This window comes from Anser anser (assembly GCF_964211835.1).
Source record: "Anser anser genome assembly, chromosome: 2".
NCBI classification, from domain to species: domain Eukaryota; kingdom Metazoa; phylum Chordata; class Aves; order Anseriformes; family Anatidae; genus Anser; species Anser anser.
Genome location: NC_139721.1, coordinates 141491421 through 141515641, shown reverse-complemented (window position 1 = coordinate 141515641; position 24221 = coordinate 141491421). Strand labels below are relative to the sequence as shown.

Sequence of the window (24221 nt, the reverse complement as noted above, 5' to 3'; positions counted from 1 at the left end):
TAAAATAATGTAATATAAAATAGTGTAATATAAGATCTTGCAGGGTAAGAGAGATCCTTGAACCTTATACTGGGGAACACTGAGAACCACATTATTAAACAAAGGAGATCTTTAATATTATATACCTATTGCTTTCAGTTGTGTAATAAACAATTCCTATATGGTGATTCACAAATTTATTCTCAAAAAAAAACTTGAAAAAAAAAATATGAAAAAGCCTCAGAGTGCTGGTGGGAGCACAGTCAAGTGGGGAATCTGCCAAGACTGAAAGACTTCAGACAACACCTGATCCAGTGTTTTTCTAGCTTGAATTCCTGAGTATTCCTGAGTATTCCTCAGTCAAACAGGAAAAACAGTGCATAATAAACAGGGAGAAATAATACAAAGACAAATGATGTGAGCCAACATGAGCCAGCAATGTGCACTTGCAGCCCAGAAAGCAAACTGTACCCTGGGCTGCATCAAAAGCGGCGTGGCCAGCAGGGCGAGGGAGGGGATTTTTCCCCCTCTGCTCTGCTCTTGTGAGACCCCACCTGGAGTGCTGCGTTCAGCTCTGGGACCCCCAGCACAAGAGGGTCATGGACCAGAATGCGTCCAGAGGAAGGCCATGAATATGATCAGAGGGCTGGAGCACCTCTCCTGTGGAGACAGGCTGAGGGAGTTGGGGTTGTTCAGCCTGGAGAAAAGAAGGCTCCGTGGAGACCTTATAGTGGCCTGGCAGTACCTAAAGGAGGCCTACAGGAAAACCGGAGAGAAGAAGCTCCAGGGGATAAGACTGTCTCAGCTCCACAGGGATGAACCTCTGTGCCTTGTGGACAAGAAAGACATCCTGAGAGGTTACAAGAAAGGCTGAAATTCAGAGAAATGAAGAGGCTGAGACTCATCTTACCAAGCTTGAAATCCCAGGAAAAGACACTAGAAAAAGGCAGAAGGTGAAGGGGGAGGAAGGTGTTGATCATCTGAATATTCAGTAATGTCTTCAAGTACCATCTGGAACATCCCTAGAGACCTCCAACCTATTTTATGTCTTGTCTAACAAGGAAAAGGGGATGACACTGCAGTGACCGAGTGAACGTGCCCTCACAAAAAAAAAAAAAAAAAAGGCTTAGAACTAGAAGAAGGGGAAATAGATAGGGAAATAGATAATGAAAACATCATGGAGGAACTGTTATCCTAAGGATGATAATTGTATTTTAAACCTTTATGCCAAAATATGGCTGTAGACAAATTTGGTCAGTCATTGAACCTGACCAGTCTCTTACAGACAGCCATGCCAAATATTCACACTTGATGTATAAGTCTGACAAACTTAATATTTTCACTTACCGGAATGTCTTATCAAGGCTCACACTTAAGCCAATATAGAAGTTATTTCCCCAATCTTTATAGAAAATCTAAATACACAAACATAAAATAAAAAAAAAAATAAAAATAAGAATAAAAAGTTTCAGTGATATGCAAAAATAACACATTTCAAATAAACAAGTACTTAAAAATACTTTAGTTTTAGTTGTACAGTTACACAGTATGCGGTGTGCAGGGATTCACTGGGATTATGCTCTTGAACTGCAAAATGTAAAATTCTCATCCAACTTCTAGTATTTAAATAAAAATAAAAGCAGAATGGGATGAAAAAGAAATGGAGTAAAATACTGTGTTAACAAGATTAAAAAAAAAAAACTCTTAGGCAGGTTATAAAATAAAGCAGTATTTTTAAGAGATTTAGGAAAATATAGTGAGAATTTGCCAAAACGTTACAAGCAAATGGTTTAGTACTTAGTCATGTGGAAGACAGGAAGGAATCATATTTGTTTTCAAACTATTTACAATAGACTATCATCACCAGGTTATTCACTTCCTATTAGAAAGTAGTCTGGCTTAATTTTTTATTGAAAATCTGAAATCTATTTTGACAAAAAGAGGAAAAAAGCTTTTTTTTTTTTTTTGGAATTCTGTTAAGAGAATGAGGTGGAAAACAAACTCAGTAACTAGCTTTCAAATAAACAGAACGGGGTTTTTGAAAGTTACACTCTGGGAGTGCTCTTGCAAAGAAACTGAGGATTTGTCTACATGCAGCAATTTTTTGTCAAAATAATGGTCATGGTAAAGCTTCTAATTAGATAGGCCCATGAAAGGTGGCACTGTTTTTTTATGATGGGGACCACTTTCTAATATTTCAGAAGCCAGGTGAAAAAGGTACTTCAGTGCAGGACAGAACTGTGCATTTTTGAAGTAAAGCAAGTTTCTTACATATTTCCAAAGAAATGTTCTTTCACTTTCACCCTCAATGATGGCAAGATCACCACCATTCTTCTTGCAGTAGTCCCTCGCTTTTTCCATAGCCATTGCTTCCTTGCTAAAGTAGTATTCCTTATGATTATATATTATCCAGTCATCTTCGCTAACAATATATTCATAATCTGCAAGATAAATCATTAAGCAGAGTGTCTGTAATAGACATTAACGTCATCATATGAAAACTTCTTTCTGTTAGTAGAAGTACAAGACTTACCGAATGTGTATGTAGGCTCTGGTTTCAACGATGCTCCTGCAATATAAATCGATATCTGAGTATATTACATCTCTCAATTAAATATATTTATTACATTGTTAGGATTTTAAATCCTATCAGTAAAACAAATCCTAGAGGTTACTCTGTTTATTTTTTTTTTTCGGAGAATTTCTAAAAATATCTGGAAAAAAAAGTGTTACACTCAGCAAACTACCATGTTAGAACCAAGACAAGTTAAGCTTACAGAAACTATGCATGATTTAGGCTACCTGATTTCACTTCCTCGACATGCTGCATGTACATTGTAAACTTACACATGTATCTCATGAATGAATTCATTGTTTTCAGCTGCTTTTATTTAAATTGAAATGTACTGTGTTTCATTGTACTTGATGGCATACCTAGCTTTACTGCATGCAAGCATTCTGGTTTGACGTGGAAAGGATGTTCTTAACCTTTTCTAAACACTTCCGAAGGAAAAAAAAAAAAAGTCATCTTACCTTTTTTTATTTGGCAAACATAGTCCTGCATATGTTCACAAAATAAATCATTCCAGTTCATATCATTGTAGCCATTAAACACTCCACATTTTTCATTTCCATCATAATTGTTTGGTTCTCCATTTGCCCATTTTTCAAAATTTACCTATAGTGGAAATACAACTTTGTTAGTATTTTCTTCTGAAACAAAACAATTGTCTTATATTATCTTGTTAAAGAAGAATGTACTTCATTTGATTTCATGATCCGTCTTATGCTTTGGTGCCAGACCCTGTAAGGAGAAGGACCTGACCATTGTATAGCACGATGATCTTGCTGCCTATCTATAAGCCATGCTAGTAAGACAATAAGTTGTCCTTATTTTTATCAGGAGATATGAACTTGTCCTGTTAAGGTCTAGAAAGAAGCATCTAAGAATATTCCTCTGATTCCCAGGTTGATTATTCTGCTCTGATGTTTCAACCTGAGAAATCCATAAGTGCTGTGGTACAGACTTGGGCCTTGCCTTGCTATGTCAGAGGGTAAGGGCCACGAAGCTCAGCTTGACTAGATATACAGTTATTTCTAACAGTGAATGACAAACGGGAATATAAAGATTGGTACAACCAGAACTGCTAAAACCAAGAGAGACAATAAGTATTACTGTAAGTAAATAAGATTATTCTTATAAGTAAGTATCACCATCTTTGGTGATGGTATTTCATTGCTATAAAAAATGTAACTGCTGTGTGGGATTGTGAACTAACATAAGATAAAAACTAATTTGTAGAGTGCGACTGGGAAGTTAAGACTTATACTCACTTGTTGTTTGTACCTGTCTGCCAAGATATTATGGAGCATGAGCAAAAAAAGCTGGAACTAGAGATTATTTACTCACTGGTGAGCCGTCACTCCATGTAAATCCTCCATCAGAGTCCAAAGCACTTAAACCCATCCAGTAAGACAAGTGAAGATAATCTCTCTTCCTGAATGATTATGCACAAATATCACAATCACAGTGTGAAACAGAGATGGAAAATATATATCATTACATTCTCAGTGTTTTGGTACTTGAAGTACCATTTGAGACATTCATATAAAGTAATCATTCCATTTTTATGTAGAGATAAACACCCTGGCACTGCACATGGCAGGAAACAGGGACACGGAGAGCTGCACAGGGAGGATCATAGATAGCACAATACCATAAATTCTGAGTTAAGTGAAAATATATTTGAAGGTCTTAGTCACCCAAAGAAACTTAGGCATCCAAACTTAGATGTGCCTGTAGTCATATGCTTGAGTTAAACATTTATGTAAAAACATCAATAGGTCTGGCTTCCCTTAGTCTCCATTTTTTTCCCATAACTAAAGAAAGAATTGCGCCTTTCACAGCACAGAGTATTCCTTTAATCAAGACTATTCCATCTACTTGTCAATTACAAATGAGCTAAAAAGATCAGGTTTCTCTTTTTGAACTAAACTCAGTTTAAACCAATTTTGCTGATGTTTCTTTCATTTTTATATATTCAGGCTACTTCCACACATAGACGCATCTACCCAGAGGCCTGCCAAGGAGCCCTTTTCTCATTTCTCTCTAGCTGTTTAGTTCTGCCACTTTGCAAAAATACATATTGTCTTTCCAAAGTAGAAACTGATCACCAGAAATTCTTCATGTCTTACAGAAAGGTCATTTTTTTAAATGTCTTCTTTCCTAAACAGTGGATTTTGCAGATACTTACATGCCAGCTATTAGATTTTGTTCTTCTTCACTGTGAACACATGCCAGATCTCCTCCTATGGCTCTGCAAAAATCTCTTGCTCCAAACCATGTTTCCATCTTCTCCCGTCCTCTCTGAAAAATCTGTGAAAAGTGGGCAGTTACAAACTGTCTCGGACAGTTTCTCAAACAGAAATTTAGAAACAGCATTCTGTCTTTCTTCTGGTCTCCCAGCCTCAAGTTTTATCACTTGCCATTTATTTTAGTTGTGCCACCGTACTTGTGATGTCACCTAGCAAATTTGGTTATCACAACTCTGCCTTTCCCATCATCTCAGAGTCCCTGTGGTCCAAACTTCTATTCCACCTGCATACAACACTTTGCAGCACCACCTGGCCTCACCACGCAGGCATGGCTGGAGACGCATTACAGCATACTACTGATCAGGTAAGCAGGGTAAAATCCACCTTCCATGCACAGACAGAACACATTCTTTATTGAAATGACAATTGCTTGCCTTCAGACGTTAAACACCTACTTTGAAGCAAAAGCTGCTCTGAGGAACAGAATGCCATCCCTCCAGGCAGGACGGGAGGGGGGGATTTGTTGGAGGGGGTGGAGGGGTCACTCCCTCCACCAGCTGCTTGCACAGAAACATATTTTTTTCTCCACAGTTGAGAATATCCCATAATCCAGCTGAAGTTCCTGTTCTCATGGCCACGCAGCCTGGCTCCCTTCCTTCATGAAAGACAAAATTTTTTAAACCTTATTGATAAATAGCTGCATCTTTTCAAAGCATATCATAGAATCACAGAATTGTAGGGGTTGGAAGGGACCTCAAGAGATCATAGGGTCCAACCCCCCAAATATGCAAATATGATACCTATTTAAAAGGTGCCTGTCCTCATTGTGTTTGGATGCCAGTAGTCCACATGCAGTTGAATTAATTTATAAACAAATTCCTTCTCTATTGTACTATGACTTACTATGACTCACCAAAATATCAAAACCACCAGATAATAAATAGTGAATGATATCAGCAGACGTCTGCAATCTCAGGTGACCTCTTGGATGGGCTACTACAATACCCAATTCAACCACTTCAGCACAAACAGAAGTTGCCTGGTTGTTTCTGCACATTTATGGCAGAAGAGCTTCAAAACCACCCTCTAGCTTCTAAACTCCAACTTTCTGGCTCCCCATAGCAGAAATTCTGCATCCCTGGTCATGGAGGTGCTGCTGCCCTGCAGCGCCTACCTGGCATTCCTACGTTCCAGTGGGTGAAGATGACCGCATCCCCACTAGCCCACTTGAATGTCCCCTCCTCTTCCGTGTCTGAGAGGCCAATCCAGAAATGTTTTGCTGGATTAAATCCAATTACAGAAGTCAAAAAAGCCTGTTCATATCTGTGAAGAATAAGCACTAAAGTAATGTACGAACACAATTTCCCATTTCTTCAAACAGTTCATTGTAGCAAATGTGGTAAAATTAAGAAGAATTGTTAATATGTTGGAAAAATAAGCATGGGTTGAAGCAAGCATAATGGTCTGTATTTTATAGGTCTTATTATTACATAAATTAAGTTTATTTTACAATTTTGTAATGTAAATCTGTTTAGAATTTAAAGTGATTCTACTCTCCTTTTGTAGTGTACAATGAACAGCGTAAACCAAATGATACTTGGGTTAATGCATTTGTGTTTTTCATTCTGCACAAATAAATGATACAGTATTTTAATGAGCTAAGGCTTAGATTTTTAAATTTTTTTAGTCTAGGAAAAAAAATTACTTTTATTCTAAAAAGGGTAATTTTTCAGATCTCCCTGTTACAAAGAAAAGTCTGAAAAGCTCATATCCTCAAGAAGTAAATAGTTCCATATTTATCTGTGTAGCTTTAATTCAATGAGTTTTAAAACAGTCTGGCAATTTGGGGTTGTTAGGGGCTGACTCAAATTTTTAATTCTTGGGGTCAACGAGAGCGTAGGAGAGTAGCAGCTGTGGCTTGAACATTGATGACATACCATCCCCTCTTTTATTTTGTAACATTTACTCAATTCTACTGTATATTTTCCACCACAGGGGTGGTATCACACTGGACACTCTTAATAACTGCAAAGTGGGAAGAGATGAATTTTTGGTTTGGTTTCATGTCTGAAAGGATAAGAATTACATTTCCATACCTGTCAGTCACAGAAGCCAGGTGAGCTTTATTTTCTTCACAGATTTGTTTTGCTTCTGAAAATGTTGCTGGTAACTGCCCAATGGAGTAACAGTAAAAGCCGTGCTTCATCCAGCCCTGCCAGTGCAAACAGCAGAGACGCAAGGGGGGATGTCAGATTGCCCACCACAGCGCACTTCTAAAAGCCCCATTAACACCAGAGCCCAAGCCAAAATCAGCCTCAGAAGCCATGAGACAAAATGAAGAGGATAATCAAACATAGCCTTGTTCATTGCCCCTTAAAAGGGGCCTTTGTGAGTAACGGGCCATGGTTGTTGCAGCTTGGAGCTGGAAAGCATGCTCACAGTCACCATGCAGCTCCTCCCGTAAAGCCTGCTCTGCTACGTTGTTGTGTACGTGCAGCTGTTGCAAGAAACCATGCTGCAAACAACCTGCAACATAGTCAGCTCAGATATTCCTCCCTCCTGGCAGGATGGGTTGATTGAACTGAGACGGCTGTGTGCAACCCGTGGGATAGAACATGAAAACATAACGTGCTGGCATGGGTGAAGTGACCAGCTCCGCACGGCAAGAGCTGAGTGAAGTGCACATGTAGCCAAGAAAAAAAGAGCAGTGATCCTAAATTTTATTTAAATAAAGAAATAAAAAACATCCCCGTTAATCTGAGAAGTATCAATAATATGAATTGTTCCACAAAGAACAGTCAAAATAATTGGTGTCTATGATACTTACCATCATGGAAGTGAAAGTGAGATGCAATTACCCTTCACTGCTTTTGTTTTACACTTACTTTCTGGCAGCCCGGGTAAGTAACCTCAGCTTCCCCTGATTCTTCTGCCAAAGGTTTTCTTTTACAGATGTAACCAAGTTTTGTTTCACAAGCACTGTCAGCCCAAGCTCCATCCTGGGCATGGTAAGAAGAAACAACAAAGAGAAGTGAAATCTAGGGAAAATCCAGGTCCAACAGGAATATTTACCATTATCATTATCACTACCACTTCTCTCGTCATATGGCTGAGGTTATTTCAGCATTTCCACACCTTGAAAATTTCTCCAAACCTCCCAAACAGGGAACGCAACAAATAGAGGGCCACATTTCCTCAGAGGTGTGAGAATTAGGGCTGCATGTATTAAAGGTTCACCGGCTAATGAGAAAAGTAAGGGAATGGTCTGTTCCACCCTATTCTCACCAATACATATACACACATATGTAACAGTATGTTCATCTACCCAGACTACCATAGCAAGAAGTGCTGGAGAAATTAAAAATAAAATGTGAAAAATATATTATTTGTCTTTCTCAATAGTGTTATGTCATTTTAAAGTGAGGATAAAACAGGCTGTAATTTTTTAAACCATTTTTTTTGTGCTTCCAGTAATATGAGCTTCCAGAATAGCTAAAATATGTATGTGTTGATGCTTTAGGGGAAACATAAGAAAGTCCCTATTCCAATAACAACACTATGCAGTTATGATCAGCCATGTTGAATGCAGAAGTTGAGTTACTTCAACCAATTTCAGATGGGAGATTTGTTGCAACTATTAGAAAGCAGCCCAAGTCTCAGCACAGTGTGTTACTTCCTGTGCTCCACCATCTCCACCATATCGTCTTCCTAAATCTGGCCTCCAGTCTTCCTCCTCACTAAGACTTTCTGAATCAAATTAAATTCCTAAAAACATTTAAAACCTTTGTCCCTTTTTTTTTTTTTTTTTTTTTTTTGTTACAGACTTTTCCCTTTTGGAGGACACAAAAGACTAAAGAAAGCATGAAGGAGAGAAGGAAAGAAGGAGTTGTACCTCTCCATTCATAACAATGCAGTCTGCCTTATTTCTTGTATGGGTCGGCTGGTTGTGATGCCACTTGGTGTATGTCACAGGTGTCCCATCACTCCATTCAAAATACATTTGAAACCTGAAGTCATTTAGACCGATCCACAGCTCATCATCTGGCTCTGGAAACACAAAGTTAATTGTTGGCATTGGTTTGTCTTAAAATGGAGCAATCCTGTCTCACATCTACAGTTGACTGAACAAGGAGTTTAAAAAAAAAATCATGAATAAAATGATTAAATGAGTAGTGGAAACAGTATAATTCCAGATTTAAAAAAAAAAAAAAAAAATGTAGAAATACTCACTGTACCCAAGCTGAGACACTATAAAACTGTATTCCTCAATATTATGAATACTCGTCAGGTCTCCGTCTTCTTTTCTACAAGATGACTGGGCTTGTTTCCATATTTTGGGTGTTCTGTAAATTCTGTAGCAATGGCCTATATAGGCCACCCATTCTCTGGGGCACTTAACAGGCTTAATGTCACCTAAAAAAATATTTCAAACAATTAGTGAGCAGCCCTGCTCAGTGCTTTCTGTCCATCAAAAAGAAAATTACCTGAACTGACATCTGAGATATTGGAGTACATACTGGTAAAGAAGACAAACAAAGCTGGGAAGATCACAAAGAATGCAAAACAGATTTTTCCATCAGTACAATATTGTACCGGGAGCTACCCAAAAGCTCTTTTTACAAAATGAAATTAATACTAATTAATTTGGCACGGAAACTTGCAGGGTACAGCTCTATGTTAAATCCATGATGCGCTGGGTACAGCCATGTTTTCCAACATGGGACCTCTTTTCCTACCCAGAAACTCTGTCTTGGTGAATTGTGGAGATTCTCTGTTTTTCGCTGGAAACACCAAGTGCTTGGCAGCCACTTTGAGCTCCTGCAGAGCCCAAACCATATACAAGAAGGCCCAGATATGTTCTTGTTACACCAGACATGTTAGAAATGGCAGCTGCACACAAATGCAGTGCGCTTCCTTCAGAAGGTATGTCTTGGTGTGAATTTAGTGTCATCAAGCACCTTCCACTTCCTTGAAGGTTCACATTGTCTACACCTATATTGTATATTGAAGAGGGCGGGATGTGCACCCACCAAGTGATCAGCCACATTGTTCAATTTTAATCACAGTCCCCGGACACATTTTTGCCCTGTGCAAGCTTGCGTTCCCCTAGACAACATCCTGGCATGGTCTGGAAGTCAGCACAGGTCAGTAAGGTGTCTGGATGCAGCCATAGTATATAGGATGATGTGCCATTCATCCCCCAAGCCAGTGAATAAACTTATATACTATTTTATATGTATTGTTGAGGGAATTATGGTAGAGCTAGTAGCTCACTGGGAATTCCCAGGTGAAGTAAGTGCTAACCATTCTCTTCCCATAAATAAGACTACCTTGCCTCAGGTGAAGAGGGCACTCAATTGGGAAAAAGTTCCAGCCCCGAGATCTGACTTTTTCTTTTTGGAACAGAGCAGGAACTGTCAGATAGGGCAGAAGGAGCCTGAACTCTGGCTCACACCTTTTTGCAAGACATGTCGTTAGTGTGTTTTGCAGAGCACAGAATATTCAGCAGTATTTTGCCATCTGGATCACATGACTTAATGTGTGATCCTACCTTCTTTGGTAACCTGGGTTCTTTTCAAAATGATCTTTGGTTGAACAACTTTTAGACAACATCTTTAAAATGAACAGGAAAATGAAAGTCCTCCCAGGTCAGCAAGTGCAACAATTTTGACCATGTCATTTCATACATGGCACTTGCCCAGTATTTCTCACTCATATAAAAATAGACTTATTTGTTGACCATCATACCTGAGGCGATAGTGGAAGAATCCACGGTGGAGGAGTTTCTCTTTTGGCAAATATATCCCAGTTTCCGATCACAGGCCTGGTTTTCCCATTTGCCATTCCTGCCTTGGAATGTCCCACACATTTTTATAGGTTCCACAGAGGGATTTCCTTTAGGAAAGAGGCAAAATATACAGAGAATCTCTCTGTTAATGTTGAAAATGTTCATCTCACCACAGGAAGGAATGTGCAAGTATTTCACAGCAACAAAGCCCCTGGTATATTATTCTTCAGAGTGATAATTCCCAAGAGAGATGGTGAGGGGGCACAAATGAGCCGGCACTAATGAGACTTACCCCTCTTATCACATGCACTGTTTAAGCAGAAATTCAGTGTGTTTGAAATACTGCAGCATACAGAAAAACACTTTATAAAAGCTCAGTTAAGGCATTCCCTATGGGTTGGTAATATTGCTAAAACTCATCGTCCTGTGCTGTTAAACACTGGACATGAAATACATATTTAATTCCATGTGAGTACTTGCCCTTTGGATTTCCCTGTAGCCACAACTGCTATTACGAAAATATATAATGTGGCAACATGCACAATGGTGAATTAGATCCTAAGAAATATAGTGGAAACATTAAGATAGCAAAGTTTATCACATAAATGTCATAATCAATACATGAGAAAAACAATTAAAATATATTTTATGTGATGTTTATCTTAAAATTTTCTCTCATTAAATTTTCTTTATATCATTGTTCATGAGGTTTTTGTTTTGTTTGAATAATAATTGTGGTGAGAAAGCTGTAGGTGGAAAATCAAACATTGAATGAGGTGCAAATACTTGTTGAAAATACTTTTTTTTTGGTTGAGCTATCTGTTTTTTCTGGGAAATTCAGAATTAATGATGATCCATCTCAGGTGTGACCTGCAATATTACTTATTATTGCAATACCCTACTTCTATCATAATCTTTTGTAACCTGCAAAAATTCTGTGAAACCAAAGGAATTAGATAACAGGAATTCAGGGAGGAGAAGAGAATTTTGGCCCAAGTACCGATCATCATTTCAAATAAGCACTCACCTGGAGCCCAGTTTAGATATCTGAAAGGACTACTCCCAGTCCATTCCCAGCCACTGTTAAGTCTATTGACAAGACCAGTCCAGAGCTTGGCATTGAAACCCAGATCATTAGTGAGCCCTACATGTACAAAAGAAATGAAGTTATTAAATGCCTCTGATAAGATATCAAATAAAACTTGTCACTTGAATGTATTTTCACAGGTCAATATATGTATCCATGTTAAAGCTCATTTTAAACAGCTGCATCAACGTGTTAATACTTTTTTTTTTCCTTTACCTAATAAAAACATTTCTTCATGAAGGTCCGTAACACTTAACAATTCCGCATTCTGCTGCTGGCAGCTTTTCTTTGCTTGGTGCCATGTCAGAAGTGAGTTTGAGTTTATCTGATAGTAGGTTCCTGTCAAAGGATTTGTTTTCCAAAAGTCTTTGTGGATGGTATCTATAAATATGAAAAAGCAATTTGACAAGATAATCACACTTGCTAACACAGAGATATATAAATATATATATTTATTGCAGACTAAAACAGTGTAACTGTTGGTAGGTAGGTTTTGCACCTCGTATATGTTTTATCTGTTCAATATTAATAATACATTAATAACATAATGAATTATTTCTCCTTACAAATCTCATTTTTCTCCATTCATCCTGTCCCTTTCCATTTATATCTCATCTACATCTCTCTCAGTTCAGTCCACATTAACCCACTCGCTGATCTATTCCCTATTCCCCATACATAAAATCTTGATCTCCGCATCCATTTCTTACCTTGGGACCCCTCTTGCCCCATATCCCATCTGCCTCATCCCTTGCACTTCTTTCTGCCTTTCATTTGCCCTGACTTTCTTCTCAACCAGTCCTAAGCGGTTTCTCTTCCTTTTTCCATCAGTCCCAATTACCACCCTCACAGTACTCTCCACATCTACCAGTATTGGGAGGCCCAGTGAGCCCTCTCCTCAACTGGAGAAGCAGTAAGAGGGCAGAGCAGGCACCCCAGGCTGTATCGCACCGCTCACCAGTGAACTAGGCTTGCCAGAACTGAGCTTGCTGTCCAATGCCACTGTCACATCCTGAGCAGATTTTGACTGTGAGAGAGGATGAAAATTTTACTGAATGCCTTTCTTGAAATCTTTCTGAATAAATTACCTTTTAATGGGCAATATCCAAAACGTTGGTCTTTATCAAAATCCGAAGAAGTTGCACACCAGAGAGAGTCTGCATCATCACTCCGAGCGATGCACTCCGCGTACCATTTACCATTGAGCTTGAAAGGGAACACACAAGGAGCACCAAAAGTATTTCCTCCCAGTGTATACATATCTGTGGAGAGAAACAGATCAAAAGCAGTCAGTTGGCATCTGGTGTTGACCACAGTGTGTGCTCCTAGGCAGCTCTCTGTGGACACTGCTGAGTTGTACAAGAGCTGACGTGGAGAAAGCAGGTCAGTACTTCATTACTACAAGGTTTTCCAAGGTTGTTATGCCAGTTAGGTATGGTTGAGGCAAGATGTTCAAAATTAACTCTAAAACAGCCTTGATTTGGCCCGCAGACAAATTTCTGTCAATCATTTCTTTTCGTTTCTATCTGAACTGCTGTTTCAGTAGTGCTCATGACTCAGCTTCTCCCATCACACACATATTTCTGTCCTCAGATGATGTTTAGGATCTCTTCTTTTTTTTCTCTGTATGTTTGAAGAGGCTTGGAAAGGAGGTATTAGGATGTTTTTTATTGTTCTACATCAGAGGAAGGTATATTTTAAATTCAGAAGTGACTCTGCTGGAAAGTGACAGTCCTATCTCTACTCAGGCTAACTTGCTCATATCTGAACAAAATAATGGTACAATTCGTTCCAGGTAGAATTGTTGTAGGGCAGGGCAAAAAAATGATCCCTTCCTATTTAACCTCCCACCATACCAGTGTCATGGTAGAAAGGAGGTTGGACACTTGAACCTGGATACCAGGTCTATGTAACCCAAGAGGGGTAATAATGCAGGAAAAGGAGATCAAACTCTCCAGTGTTTCCTTATCTAGGTTGTTAGGACTTACAGAACTCTAAAACAATAAAGTGCTGTCTTTCCTTTTTGCTTTCTTCTACTTTTTCTTCTTGCTGGGACTGAGAAACACCAGGTAAACACTGTCAGCAGAGGATCACAACTATGTCAATCTGAAATTAACTTCTTAATGACAACACGTGGTCAAACCAAATCAGAACAACATTAAACATTAAAATATAACAGAATTCACCATTTCTTCCACAAAAGGATCAGATTGGTTTTGAAACAGTCACAGACTCCCTCCCCGTGCTGCTGTACAAAAAGAATTCCCATTCTCCCTTTTGATTTCATCATAGGCCTTTGCCATTTTATTCTTTCATTTGACAGAAACACACTTTCTGAGATGAGCAGAAAAGTGGACAATCCTGTTTGAACTGCATTGGTGCTCTCTGTAGTCAGCTCTATTACTGATGTCACTGTACCATGAGGATGGCTGCATGACCAACAGGAGGTGGAATGGTTTTTGTAAACAGGAGCAGCTAAGTTACCTAGAAATAGAAATTAATTTTCAGTACTCACCCTCATAGTGCCGGGAGCACACGCTGTCTGTGGTTCCATGAATTTTCCACCTGCTCCCTTTGCCTGTTCCTTTGGACAGCCTGATTTTCTTCCCCTTCCCTTTGCCATAGTTGAGAAATAAATCATTGCCTTTAATTGCAAGGGTTTCATTTCTACATCCCCACTGCTGAAGCTCGTTCGTCCTGTTGCAGGTTTCCAGTGTGACGGCAACCTCATCGTCCTTGGCAAGTGCTCCCAGGCAGAGCTTCATCCCCATGCTGAGCAGCTGCATGGCAGAGATCCACCTGAACTGCTGGAACTCGTTGTGCTCGTCACAAGCGGCAGTTATGACCGAGCTAGTGTTCTGAGCTTGGGCACAGAGCTTGCTGTCTTCGTTATAGATTAGAAATTTTCCGCTATCTATAAAGCAAAATCAGAATGCAAATATTTGAGGAGAGATGCAGTAGGAAATAGGTCAGTTACTTGCTATTTGACAGCTTGCTACAACAAATAAATTAATATTCAGAGTCAATAGAGAAAGAAATCCAGGGAGTTTCATCAGCAGTATGAAGGACATTCATCAAAATGTTCTTAAGATACACACAATACAGAAGCTGGAAATACAGCACTTTCAAGATAATTTTTTTTCGTCTTCACATCCTTCCTTAAAGCACATTGTTCTCAAAATGCTAATCAAAAATGTCATCAGTTATTTTCCATAAAAAAGCTTTTTACATTTCAAACTTTCACCACCGTGCAGAATATTGGATAGGTTTTAATTTTGCTAGTAAAAAAGCTTTTTGCTTTAGTGCTATTAAAAAGGTTTCACTCAAGATTCAACCATTTTTATATTTGGCCCAGAATGACATCATGGTTTGCAGATCATCAAACAGGTGCAGTGTTTTCGATTTTTAGCTAATTATTTTGGAAATTTTCGGCAACAGTGCAAAAAGTCATTTCTTCATGGAGTTCAGCCTGTGCATTTCTCAGGAGGGAAACCACAACTTGCATCATCATCACTTCAGTCCGGAGCACAGCTAAGCCACGCGTCCTAAGTGCCATTAATAGCTGCAATGTAAATAGAAACGTGAAGTGCTGCACAGCACAGCCTTGTTTCCAAAGACCAACCGCAAAAACAGGGCACAATTTCAGCCTGCTCCAAACCTTGAATATTTTTGCTGCTGGCCTTACCCTCAGCTCCCCTCTAAGCGACAGCAACATCATGCAGCTTGCTCTGCTGTGCCATTGAGCTTTACTGCCACCCAAGCTTTCCTGCCAGGAGTGAAATACTTAAATGGGGCGTCATAACCCCAGCATCCTGGGGCTGCCAGAGAGCCATCGAACTGCCTTGGTGATGTTCCTATAAAGGGCTGAAGGTCAGAACAACCAGATGGCATTTCCCCTGGCACAGCTCTCCTTCTTCAGTGGAGCTTCAGGTTAGCAGGGGATGGGTTAGGGCCAGCTCGATCTTGCCCAAAAACTTGCACAGAGGAAATTCTCCCATAGTGGGTTAGATTGGTGCTGCTGGTTATGCAAGAACACCAGATCAATGCGCACATCAGCCAGTGGTCCTGTGTGTGCTGAGAGGACGCTGCCTTGTACCTCTGAGCTGATTTACCCTCCAATGGAGTAATTTCAGGTCAGCTATGTCCCCATTCAGCTGGCTGGTTTTCAAGACTCAGCACTGCCTAGGCTATGCCCGCACCTGTTGGCATGTTTCTCTCACTCAAACACCTCCTCGAAAACTAGATTAAGGAAACAGAGTGCCTATACAGGTAACAGCGGATTTAGGAGCTGAACGAAACTGTTCCAAATCACATGCTGCAAACAGATCTAAACTGCACTCTCTCTCCGTGAAGAAGGATGTGAGGAAAGCATGAGAAAGCACATTTGCAAACCTTCATGCTCCGCAGAGAACAAAGACTTACCAGGCACTTGAAGAGATGTGCTAAAGGAAAAGAGAAAAGCCAGGAGCAGGCAGACAGCCATTGCCAGGTGTTTCATTCCTTTCTCCCCTTCACCTCAAAGCGATGCTGAAGCCCACACTTGTGCCTTGTAAGAAAACCCTTCTGCACTGACCCAGATTAACAAATCCTTTTCAGCTTTTCCGACTTGACGGATACAGGGAAGTTTGGGTCTGCAAATAAGGAACCGGATCGTGTCACCTACGTAACTTTGAAGTAATGATTCCTTTGACTGCAATGATGAAACTTTGCTTTCTAAGCTAATTACTGTAATAAAGAGTTTTGTTTTCCATGGATGTATTAGTTCTAAGAAGTCACATTTTAGTGAAGAGTTTTGGAAACATACCTTGCAATTCAGGAACATTATCATTATTTTGGGGAAGTAGGTGGCATCAATGTCTCTCTACTGGAAACGTTAAAAAAAAAAAAAAAAAGGAAAAAGGAAAAAGACTTGTATGAATCAATAAATGATTAAAAAAAAGTGCAATGCAATACTGTGAAAAATTGGCTGAGAAAACTATGCAAATCAAGTAACTACAACTTTGGAATTAGAAAGAACTGTATTTTCTATTTCTGCAGTTCCATAAAGAAAAGCTGCAGAAGACTGTGTACTACAAGAAGCACCTGTGTCTTCCTTTGCTCCATTCTTGACATAAGCAGAAGCAACGTCCCCAAACTGACAGCAACAATTGGTGAAATTCTGAAAAGAAACCACACAATTACAGGGGGAAAAAAAATCTGTCACCGGAAAATGGTGGGTTTTCAATTATTGCTAGAGAGGAAAACTAAACTGATTAGGAATACTGCCATATTTTTCACCCATCTAGCCTATGACAGCTTGCACCCACTGCAGTACACACTGTTCAGACACTGAAAAATTCTGATGTTTACTTTGAAATAAAACTCTCTCCTTTGTGGCATGTAAAAGAATTAGAAATACGTAGAGGGGAGGGACGAGAAAAGGCACTCATTCCTGGGGTATGTTTACAATGCTTTTTGTATTCTTAAATATGGCCTTCGAAAAATCTCAGTCCCCTTCAGGAAAGTCTGCTTTGGGATAATTTCCCTAATATTCTATTAACAGCACTCGGAGGTCTTCCATGAACTATGGAAGCCAAAATAAGACTTCCCCTGAAAATTGCTGCTACTGTAGGCAATAGAAACTCCGGGTACCTACATGGTGAACTGGGATCCTACTTCTATTGTTCCGACTCAGATGCAGATGGACGACGCACTGGGTGGGTCTAAAAAGGTACACAAGGAATTAGAGCAGATCAAGAATCACAATGCTGAGAGAAAATAGTGAGACCAGCAGGCCACTGACTGAAACCAAGGAAAGGATGGGAGCCTGAGAAGGACAACGAGAGCTGAGGAAAGAGGAAAGAGGGAGGACTGCCTCAACAAAGAAACAGATGGACAATTGTTCTGTAAATTACGACACATATGCCAAGATGAGTACATTGACTCTGGAATAAAGTGTTCTAGTACTCCCCAGCATGGGAATGCTTGACGCTGCTACATCAGCTTTCCAACTTTCTTTGCTTCCTTTTTGGGAGCGTCACATGTGCAATGGAAAAATGTCATTTATCACTTAGGCAGGAGAAATGTAACGTCCTGTGGTTCTGCTACGAACAATGTCCCAGCATCTCCAAAGCTAACGGGAGGCACCAAATGCAGTTGTAACAGTGGAAAAGAATCCACTTCTGTTCCAACGAAAGACTGGTGTTTGGTGAAGGACTCTTATCAAGAATCTGCTGGGAGAAGCTGAAAGAGAGTAAAATATACAAAGGTCAGCTTCACCACCATGCTTGTCTGAGAAGACTCTGCCACAGCCCAAAAATTGAAAAGAAAATCAGAAGATGGCAGATATTCAGTCTGGCACCTTCCACTTGGCAAGCAGTCCAAACTCTTAGAAGTGTCGAGGAGGAAAAGCCTTTGGGGTTTGTGTTGAGTCAGCGTTGTTCCTTTGGCAATCTCTGCTCCCAGGCAGGAAGTTACACTCACAGCGTGCAGATTCCCCATCTTTTCTCTGATGTCTGAACCCTTCTGCAGAAAAGGGGAAACAGAAATAAAGTGCAAGTGTACCAAGAAATGTAGCAACGTGCACAGAGGCAAACATTTACATGCTGTCGACTATTACCACCAAGTCTTTCTTCATCTGCCTGCAGAAATGAATGGGTGATCCCAGCCAGGTCCCACCAGATGCTTCCCTACAGAAGTTAAACAATTGCTATGAAAAATCTGAAAGGAATTCTGTGATTATCAACACAGAAACCCCATACATAGCATAATCACAAAGTTTCATGGTACTTTATTTTGACTTTCATTTATCTAAACCTCCAAGATGAAATGTAAGAAAACTTGGCAGAATCAGGGATTATGGATCTGAATTATTAAGGATCCATCTAGAAGTTTCTTTTGTTTTTCTATTCAGCCCTTCTCTTTCATCTGGTTTATCAATAAATTTGTTGTTGTTGTTTTTACAGCAAGAATACTTCAGGAAAGCAAGATCTAAGTAGTGGCATCTAGTCAGGAGACAAAATAAGAGCTCACAAGAGCAACAGGGTGCTTCTAAGGCAACTGACTGAGCCCAGGATTAGGAGCAGCTGGTAGCAGAGAATGGCTGCAAGAATTGGTGGTGGTTTAGAATATGTTGTCCCAAATTGTATTGCATCTGTATGAATAAGAATCATTACCAAGAAGACATAGTGATTTTATTCAGACCAACAGAGCAACATGGATAATTTCTGCAGCCCAATCTTAGAAACTTCTCTATGTAGCTGTCACTTGGTAGGAACATTATGGCTTAGCAACAGAAAAAGCGGACATAGTCCATAGTCCATTGGCCAGATCACCAAATGCTGTTTGGTAAAGCCATTGCATTCCAGCTCAGCCCAGGGAGGCTGGAAATAATGTGAGGGTGTGGAAAGAGAACAGCTGTTGAAGAACTCCTCTCTCAATCTTTCTTGAAGATGTGTGATCAGTTTTGTCACAAGTATGACCAAAAGAATAATGATAGTAAAAACCCAGGGCTCTTTATTCAGACAGTCTAAGGAATGAGTTGCCATCAGGAAAGGTTCTATGTGGGGAAGAAAAAGAAAAAAAAAATAAAGAAAAAAAAAAGGATTATTTTTCTGTGTGTGATTACGAGTTCCTAGCATTCCATTTAATCTTATGTTAATTAGATACTGTTCAAAGTGTCCAAGCATGTTAGTTTCTCTGCTTTCCATCCAAAAACTGCCATTAAAGTCTGTGTTTCTAGCATCAGTGCTCATCTTAAGCTTACTAAATGGAACCATAATTATCTTCATTTTTTTTCTCTTTTTAATGGGAGATTTGCTTCAATTCCATTTTATTGCAATTGGAGGGACAGTAAACCATGTGGCTTAAATTTCATCTTCTTCTGAAAACTTTTCATGTCAGAGCAGACCAGGCACAGCATTTCACAGAAGCAGCTACTGCTGTCACACGTACATGTGACAAAATGTTATCCGGAAGAACCATTCAGTGTACAGATACCACCTTAAGATTGTGCGGGCCCTCAGAACAGGGTTGAACTTTGGGTAGCGAATGCACCTGCCTGGTTTTTGCACAACAGCCAGCGCAATGAGGCTGGGATTGCAATTGGGGCCTCTTGGCATTTCACTGCCCCTTTCGCATACCTTTCTGTTTCAAGCATGTAGTTGAAATGGCATCATCTTCAACATCGTTAATCAGTTATGACGTTTCTGGTTTGTAAACCACATCAGGTGGGATGAAGGACCACTAGAAGTACTAATCCTTGAAAAGACATGATCCAACAGCTGTGCATTGAAAAAGGAGACAGCAGAAGGAACAGAGGCAAGGAAATACCTGCAGAAAGGGAGCTCCAGAACAAACTTCCCCATCTTACCTGCACACATATATAATTCCAGATATTTTTCTAGATCACTCAGATGGCATTGTTTGAGCACATAATCCACGGACAAATTCAGGAAAATATGGTCAATATATTACTTGATAACAGCTTAGGATGGAATGTCTCCAGGGTCAGATCATCTCCATTTTATCTTGTTACAGTCTTACATTGGCAAGACTATACAATGCAAAACTGCTTTTAAAAAAATCAAAGCTGATTACTGTTTATTTCATGGAACAAAATTTGAAACCACAAAATTAAATCTCGCACACCTTTTTATGTGAGGAATCATGCATGATTTGTGTTTTACAAGATTTGCAAAAATTAGGAGTATAGACTCCACATTTAGGAATCTAAGATTTCCATAAATGGTAACTGATCAAGGCATTTTAGAAAGGAAACAAATCAGCATTAACTGATACATTGGTAAAGCTAAATTATTCCTGACTTCCAGTACACACCTCACAAACCTATGCCATTTATTCAGAGGGTATAGGAGAGCAGCACCAACATGTGATCACCACAGCCCAGCGCTCCCATAAGCCTTCAGAACATGTATAGGTAATGTTCCTCCCCTCCTCAATAACTGCCCTTATAAAAAGCAACTTTTGCCATGACCTTTACCACCTCTCCCAGACACATCCACTTGCGATCAGCCAGAACTCTGGCAATTAACGCCAACCACACTTTTACATTTCAAAGGCCTGCCCGCAGATTTTACCTGATGATAAATAAGCCTAAAGAACTAAATTATTGGTTCTCTATGTTGTGTGAAATTACGGGAACTGAAATTGTGCCATGAGAGGATTTTTTTCATCTGTTGGTTCAAAGAGGATGTGCCTAAACAGAGACTTATCACCTAGCAACTACTGCTGTAGTTAAGCCTCCAGGAGTACCTGAAAGCTGGCTGAGTTAGAGAGATGTTTGCTGAACAGCTTAGAACTCTGTACCTTACTACATGAAACGTAGGTTTGAAATGAATCTGGTGCAGAAACTACAAATCTTGGAAGCTTGCTCGATTGGATCTACCTAAATTTCACTCTCTTTATTGCAACCATTTCTATTGTTCCATTTAATAATTAGTTTGCATTATCTCTAATGCAGTGTCGGTCTTCAGATCATGAGGTCTGAAATCTTACACAATATAAAATGGTTACAGAATAAAGACACTGCTCTGTGTAATGTTATGCACACACAAACTGGCTGATATAGTATTTGCACATGAAAAAATTGTTTTGGCTTAATTGTAATTGCATAATTTTATTAAAACAAGGCACATTTTATTTTATTACATTACATTTTACATTACATATTACATTACATTTCATTTTATTACATTACAGTGTTGCGTGTTCATTTCGTTCTATGTTGGTCACAAGATCTTTTGTGTCACTAGTTCCAGGAACTGCATCACTATTAAAATACAAATTGTTCTCAAAGCTGTCATTTGTTGACAAGCGATTCTTTCTTCTTTTGTAGAAGAGATAGCCCACAAGGCTGCTTCCAACTAGGATGAGGATGACAACAATAACCACAACTCCTGTTTTTCCATGGCTTAGAGTAGGAACCCTCTCATCCTTTGTCATTGCTGAAAACAAATACAAAGAAATCAAGAGGTTGTTCTACATTTCTATCTGAACACTGGAAGCAATTTTTTTCCACTATGTTTGAAGACAAAGTGTTTAATTTGCTTCAAAATAATTAGAGAAAAATATAATAGCATAAAATTAATTGATTTTAAAAGGCTAACAATGCATGAGTACATTGTATTCCACTACGTAATAATATGCTCAAAGGAAACAGCTCTGGTACTCAGATACATCAGAAAATGTAAGATATATATTACAGAATAAGATTTATTTTGTTTATGATATTACACTGGAAAAGATTTTGTCTACCTGAAAGAAAATATTCTTACCCTTTGTAGGCATTTCAGCTGGTGGCATTTCAGCTGATGGCGGTATTTCAATTGCTGGCATTTTAAAACATTGAAAAAGAATGACGTTATTATTGTATTTTTCTGTTATTTATGTTTATATGATAATTATATTATTTGGAGCATAGTGAAAATCATATTCAGAGAAATGTATGGTAATACGGATCTCTAAATGCTACATACACCTTGGTTTGGAGCACACAAAGCTACATATACCCATCAAAAGTCATAGCACGATGATTATTGTGCTATTGTCTCTTATGTATGTGTTTATATAAACTACTAGAAGCAACAAATCCAAGAGAAGAACCACCATGGAGACAAATCCCCACATCACTGAAAAACCACAAGAAAGTCTACACAGCTTCTTCAGGGCAGAGATGCTCAGACATGATCCTCAATTATAAATTCTTGCAGTACTTGTCATTCTATATAAATGTAGCAAATAAAAAATTTAAAATTTTAAATTAAATTTAAAATTAAAATTTAAATTTAAATATTTGGACCATGAAATCTGGCTTGCTGGGAAAAGTAGGTGATTATAAAAGATTAAATCCACACTTTGCTATGTGGACATAAAATCAGTACACAACTAATATCTTGAATCAATGCATAATGTTTCATTCTGATGAACGTGAACCCAGGAAGTTAGATTGTTTTACCAACCTCCTCACTTATGTTGCCTGAGTTAATTAATAATCCAACAACCTTTGCTTCCAAAGATTTTCCAAACAGTGCTGGACTGTCAGCACAGCTAGTTTTACATTTAGAGACAAACCTACATTGCTCTACATCTAGCTCTTTAAAGTAAAACTAGACACGATTTAGATGCTTCCAGATCTTTGCCTAGAGAGGTGCCTTCCAATCTCAACCATTCTGTGATTCTGTGACAATAATGCTACCTTCTGTCTGAAATCACAGTGTAAGAGACAGTCTTGGCAGGAAAGAGGAGGAAATAATTTATATTTGGAAAATAATCCTCTGGCTGCATTGCTTCATTTGACTGAAAAAAAAAAAAAAGTGGAATATAATAACCTAGATATTTTTTTCAGCCAAAAATTATTAGCTGACCAAGTGTGGTGTTCCACTGATCATGTGTATTATGCACATCATGGTTGGGTTTTGCTATGAAATGACTGCATTTTAAACTCACCTACACGTTAAACAAGCACTATATTTACTGGTACAGATCTGCTATTTCTAAGAAGTGAGAGTGAGATGCAATGAACATAATATTCCTAGCCACTATTTTGCAGCACAGTCTACTAGCACCTGTTGAACTGCTGAACACTTCTTTGAAGTACCTACTTACTTACAAAACAGAATTGGATTATTTATGTAATAGACCAGTTACAGAATTTCAAATTGCTACAGTAAAAATTACCTCAATAAGTGGAACAGCAAATAGCATCTATTTCACAGGAAAACTTCAATCACAGGTTTGCATTTGCAGCCTCTTCAGAAAACAGCAAACATAGCAAGGCATAGCAAGTGCAACCAAATAAAATGATGCTTCTAACACTCCATTTAGCTATTCAATGCATCTTTTCAACACTGCAAATGGAACACTATCATGGTTTCGCAAAATTCTGCCAACCCGAGCTGCATTTCTACAGCACTGTAAGATTCAACTGAGTCCTGTCCCTGAGTGAGCAGCTATGTAGAGTCCCTGCGCTGACACTGGTGTTTTGCTGACTCCATAGCATTCCAGCTCTAGACTGGCTGAAGCTAGTCCTAAAAAAAGTAACTGTCTTCCATCTGCTTAAGGTCCTTGAACTGACTGGGTATTGAAACAGGTGAATAACAGTGCCAGAACAAAGAGGAGAGCTGAATAGCCAAAAAAGAATGGTGGCCATTGATTGTAAAGCTTTTTATCTACCACTAAGACTATTTCAATTAAAGTCTTCTTTTTTCAGTCACAATGTAAAAAGACAGATAAGTAAAATCTGAATGGCTGGCTATATCTGACAGTTCTGCGGTATTTTCTGTGCAAGATACAGTCATCATTACAAGTATCTGAGTAAGTCAGGAAAAATGGGCATGAGAGCAAATTTGTAGAAAGTATAGCAGAAACTTCTCTCATTTCCAGTCTTGTAGAGGAAGTGGGTATATTGCAGCTGCTAAATGTAGATTTTTGATATTGCAATATGCTGTAAGAAATGATTAGCATGACTTCTATGAAAATGTATGCACTAGATGCCCTTACTGCCAAACGTGCACATTCTGCTATTTCAGGACACTTCCAGTTTAGTACATTCAA

General features: G+C 39.0%; 2 protein-coding genes across 4 annotated transcripts in view; both read right to left on the bottom strand.

Annotated features, from left to right (window-relative positions):
- Window positions 1–16796, bottom strand: part of LOC310893461 (macrophage mannose receptor 1-like) — a 33196-nt gene extending 16400 nt beyond the window's left edge. Inside the window, exons 1-18 of the mRNA XM_083822494.1 lie at window positions 16092–16796; window positions 14185–14583; window positions 12758–12931; window positions 11886–12050; window positions 11610–11726; window positions 10543–10689; window positions 9025–9207; window positions 8687–8841; window positions 7680–7793; window positions 6891–7006; window positions 5969–6117; window positions 5250–5449; window positions 4734–4855; window positions 3890–3977; window positions 3013–3157; window positions 2513–2548; window positions 2251–2420; window positions 1327–1394 (exon numbers count right to left, since the gene is read on the bottom strand). Of these exons, the coding sequence (XP_083678620.1) occupies window positions 1327–1394; window positions 2251–2420; window positions 2513–2548; window positions 3013–3157; window positions 3890–3977; window positions 4734–4855; window positions 5250–5449; window positions 5969–6117; window positions 6891–7006; window positions 7680–7793; window positions 8687–8841; window positions 9025–9207; window positions 10543–10689; window positions 11610–11726; window positions 11886–12050; window positions 12758–12931; window positions 14185–14583; window positions 16092–16167 (2624 nt within the window). The 5' untranslated portion in view covers window positions 16168–16796. The remainder of the gene's footprint in view (window positions 1–1326; window positions 1395–2250; window positions 2421–2512; window positions 2549–3012; window positions 3158–3889; window positions 3978–4733; window positions 4856–5249; window positions 5450–5968; window positions 6118–6890; window positions 7007–7679; window positions 7794–8686; window positions 8842–9024; window positions 9208–10542; window positions 10690–11609; window positions 11727–11885; window positions 12051–12757; window positions 12932–14184; window positions 14584–16091) is intronic.
- Window positions 16797–21255: 4459 nt separating this feature from the next.
- The window catches only part of MRC1 (mannose receptor C-type 1), a 58023-nt gene continuing 55057 nt past the window's right edge, over window positions 21256–24221 (bottom strand). For all 3 annotated transcript variants that reach the window (XM_083822492.1, XM_083822491.1, XM_083822493.1), the window contains 2 exons: window positions 21944–21997; window positions 21256–21613 (listed from right to left, as the gene is read on the bottom strand). In XM_083822492.1, coding sequence (XP_083678618.1) covers window positions 21363–21613; window positions 21944–21997 — 305 coding nt within the window. In that variant the 3' untranslated portion in view covers window positions 21256–21362. The remainder of the gene's footprint in view (window positions 21614–21943; window positions 21998–24221) is intronic.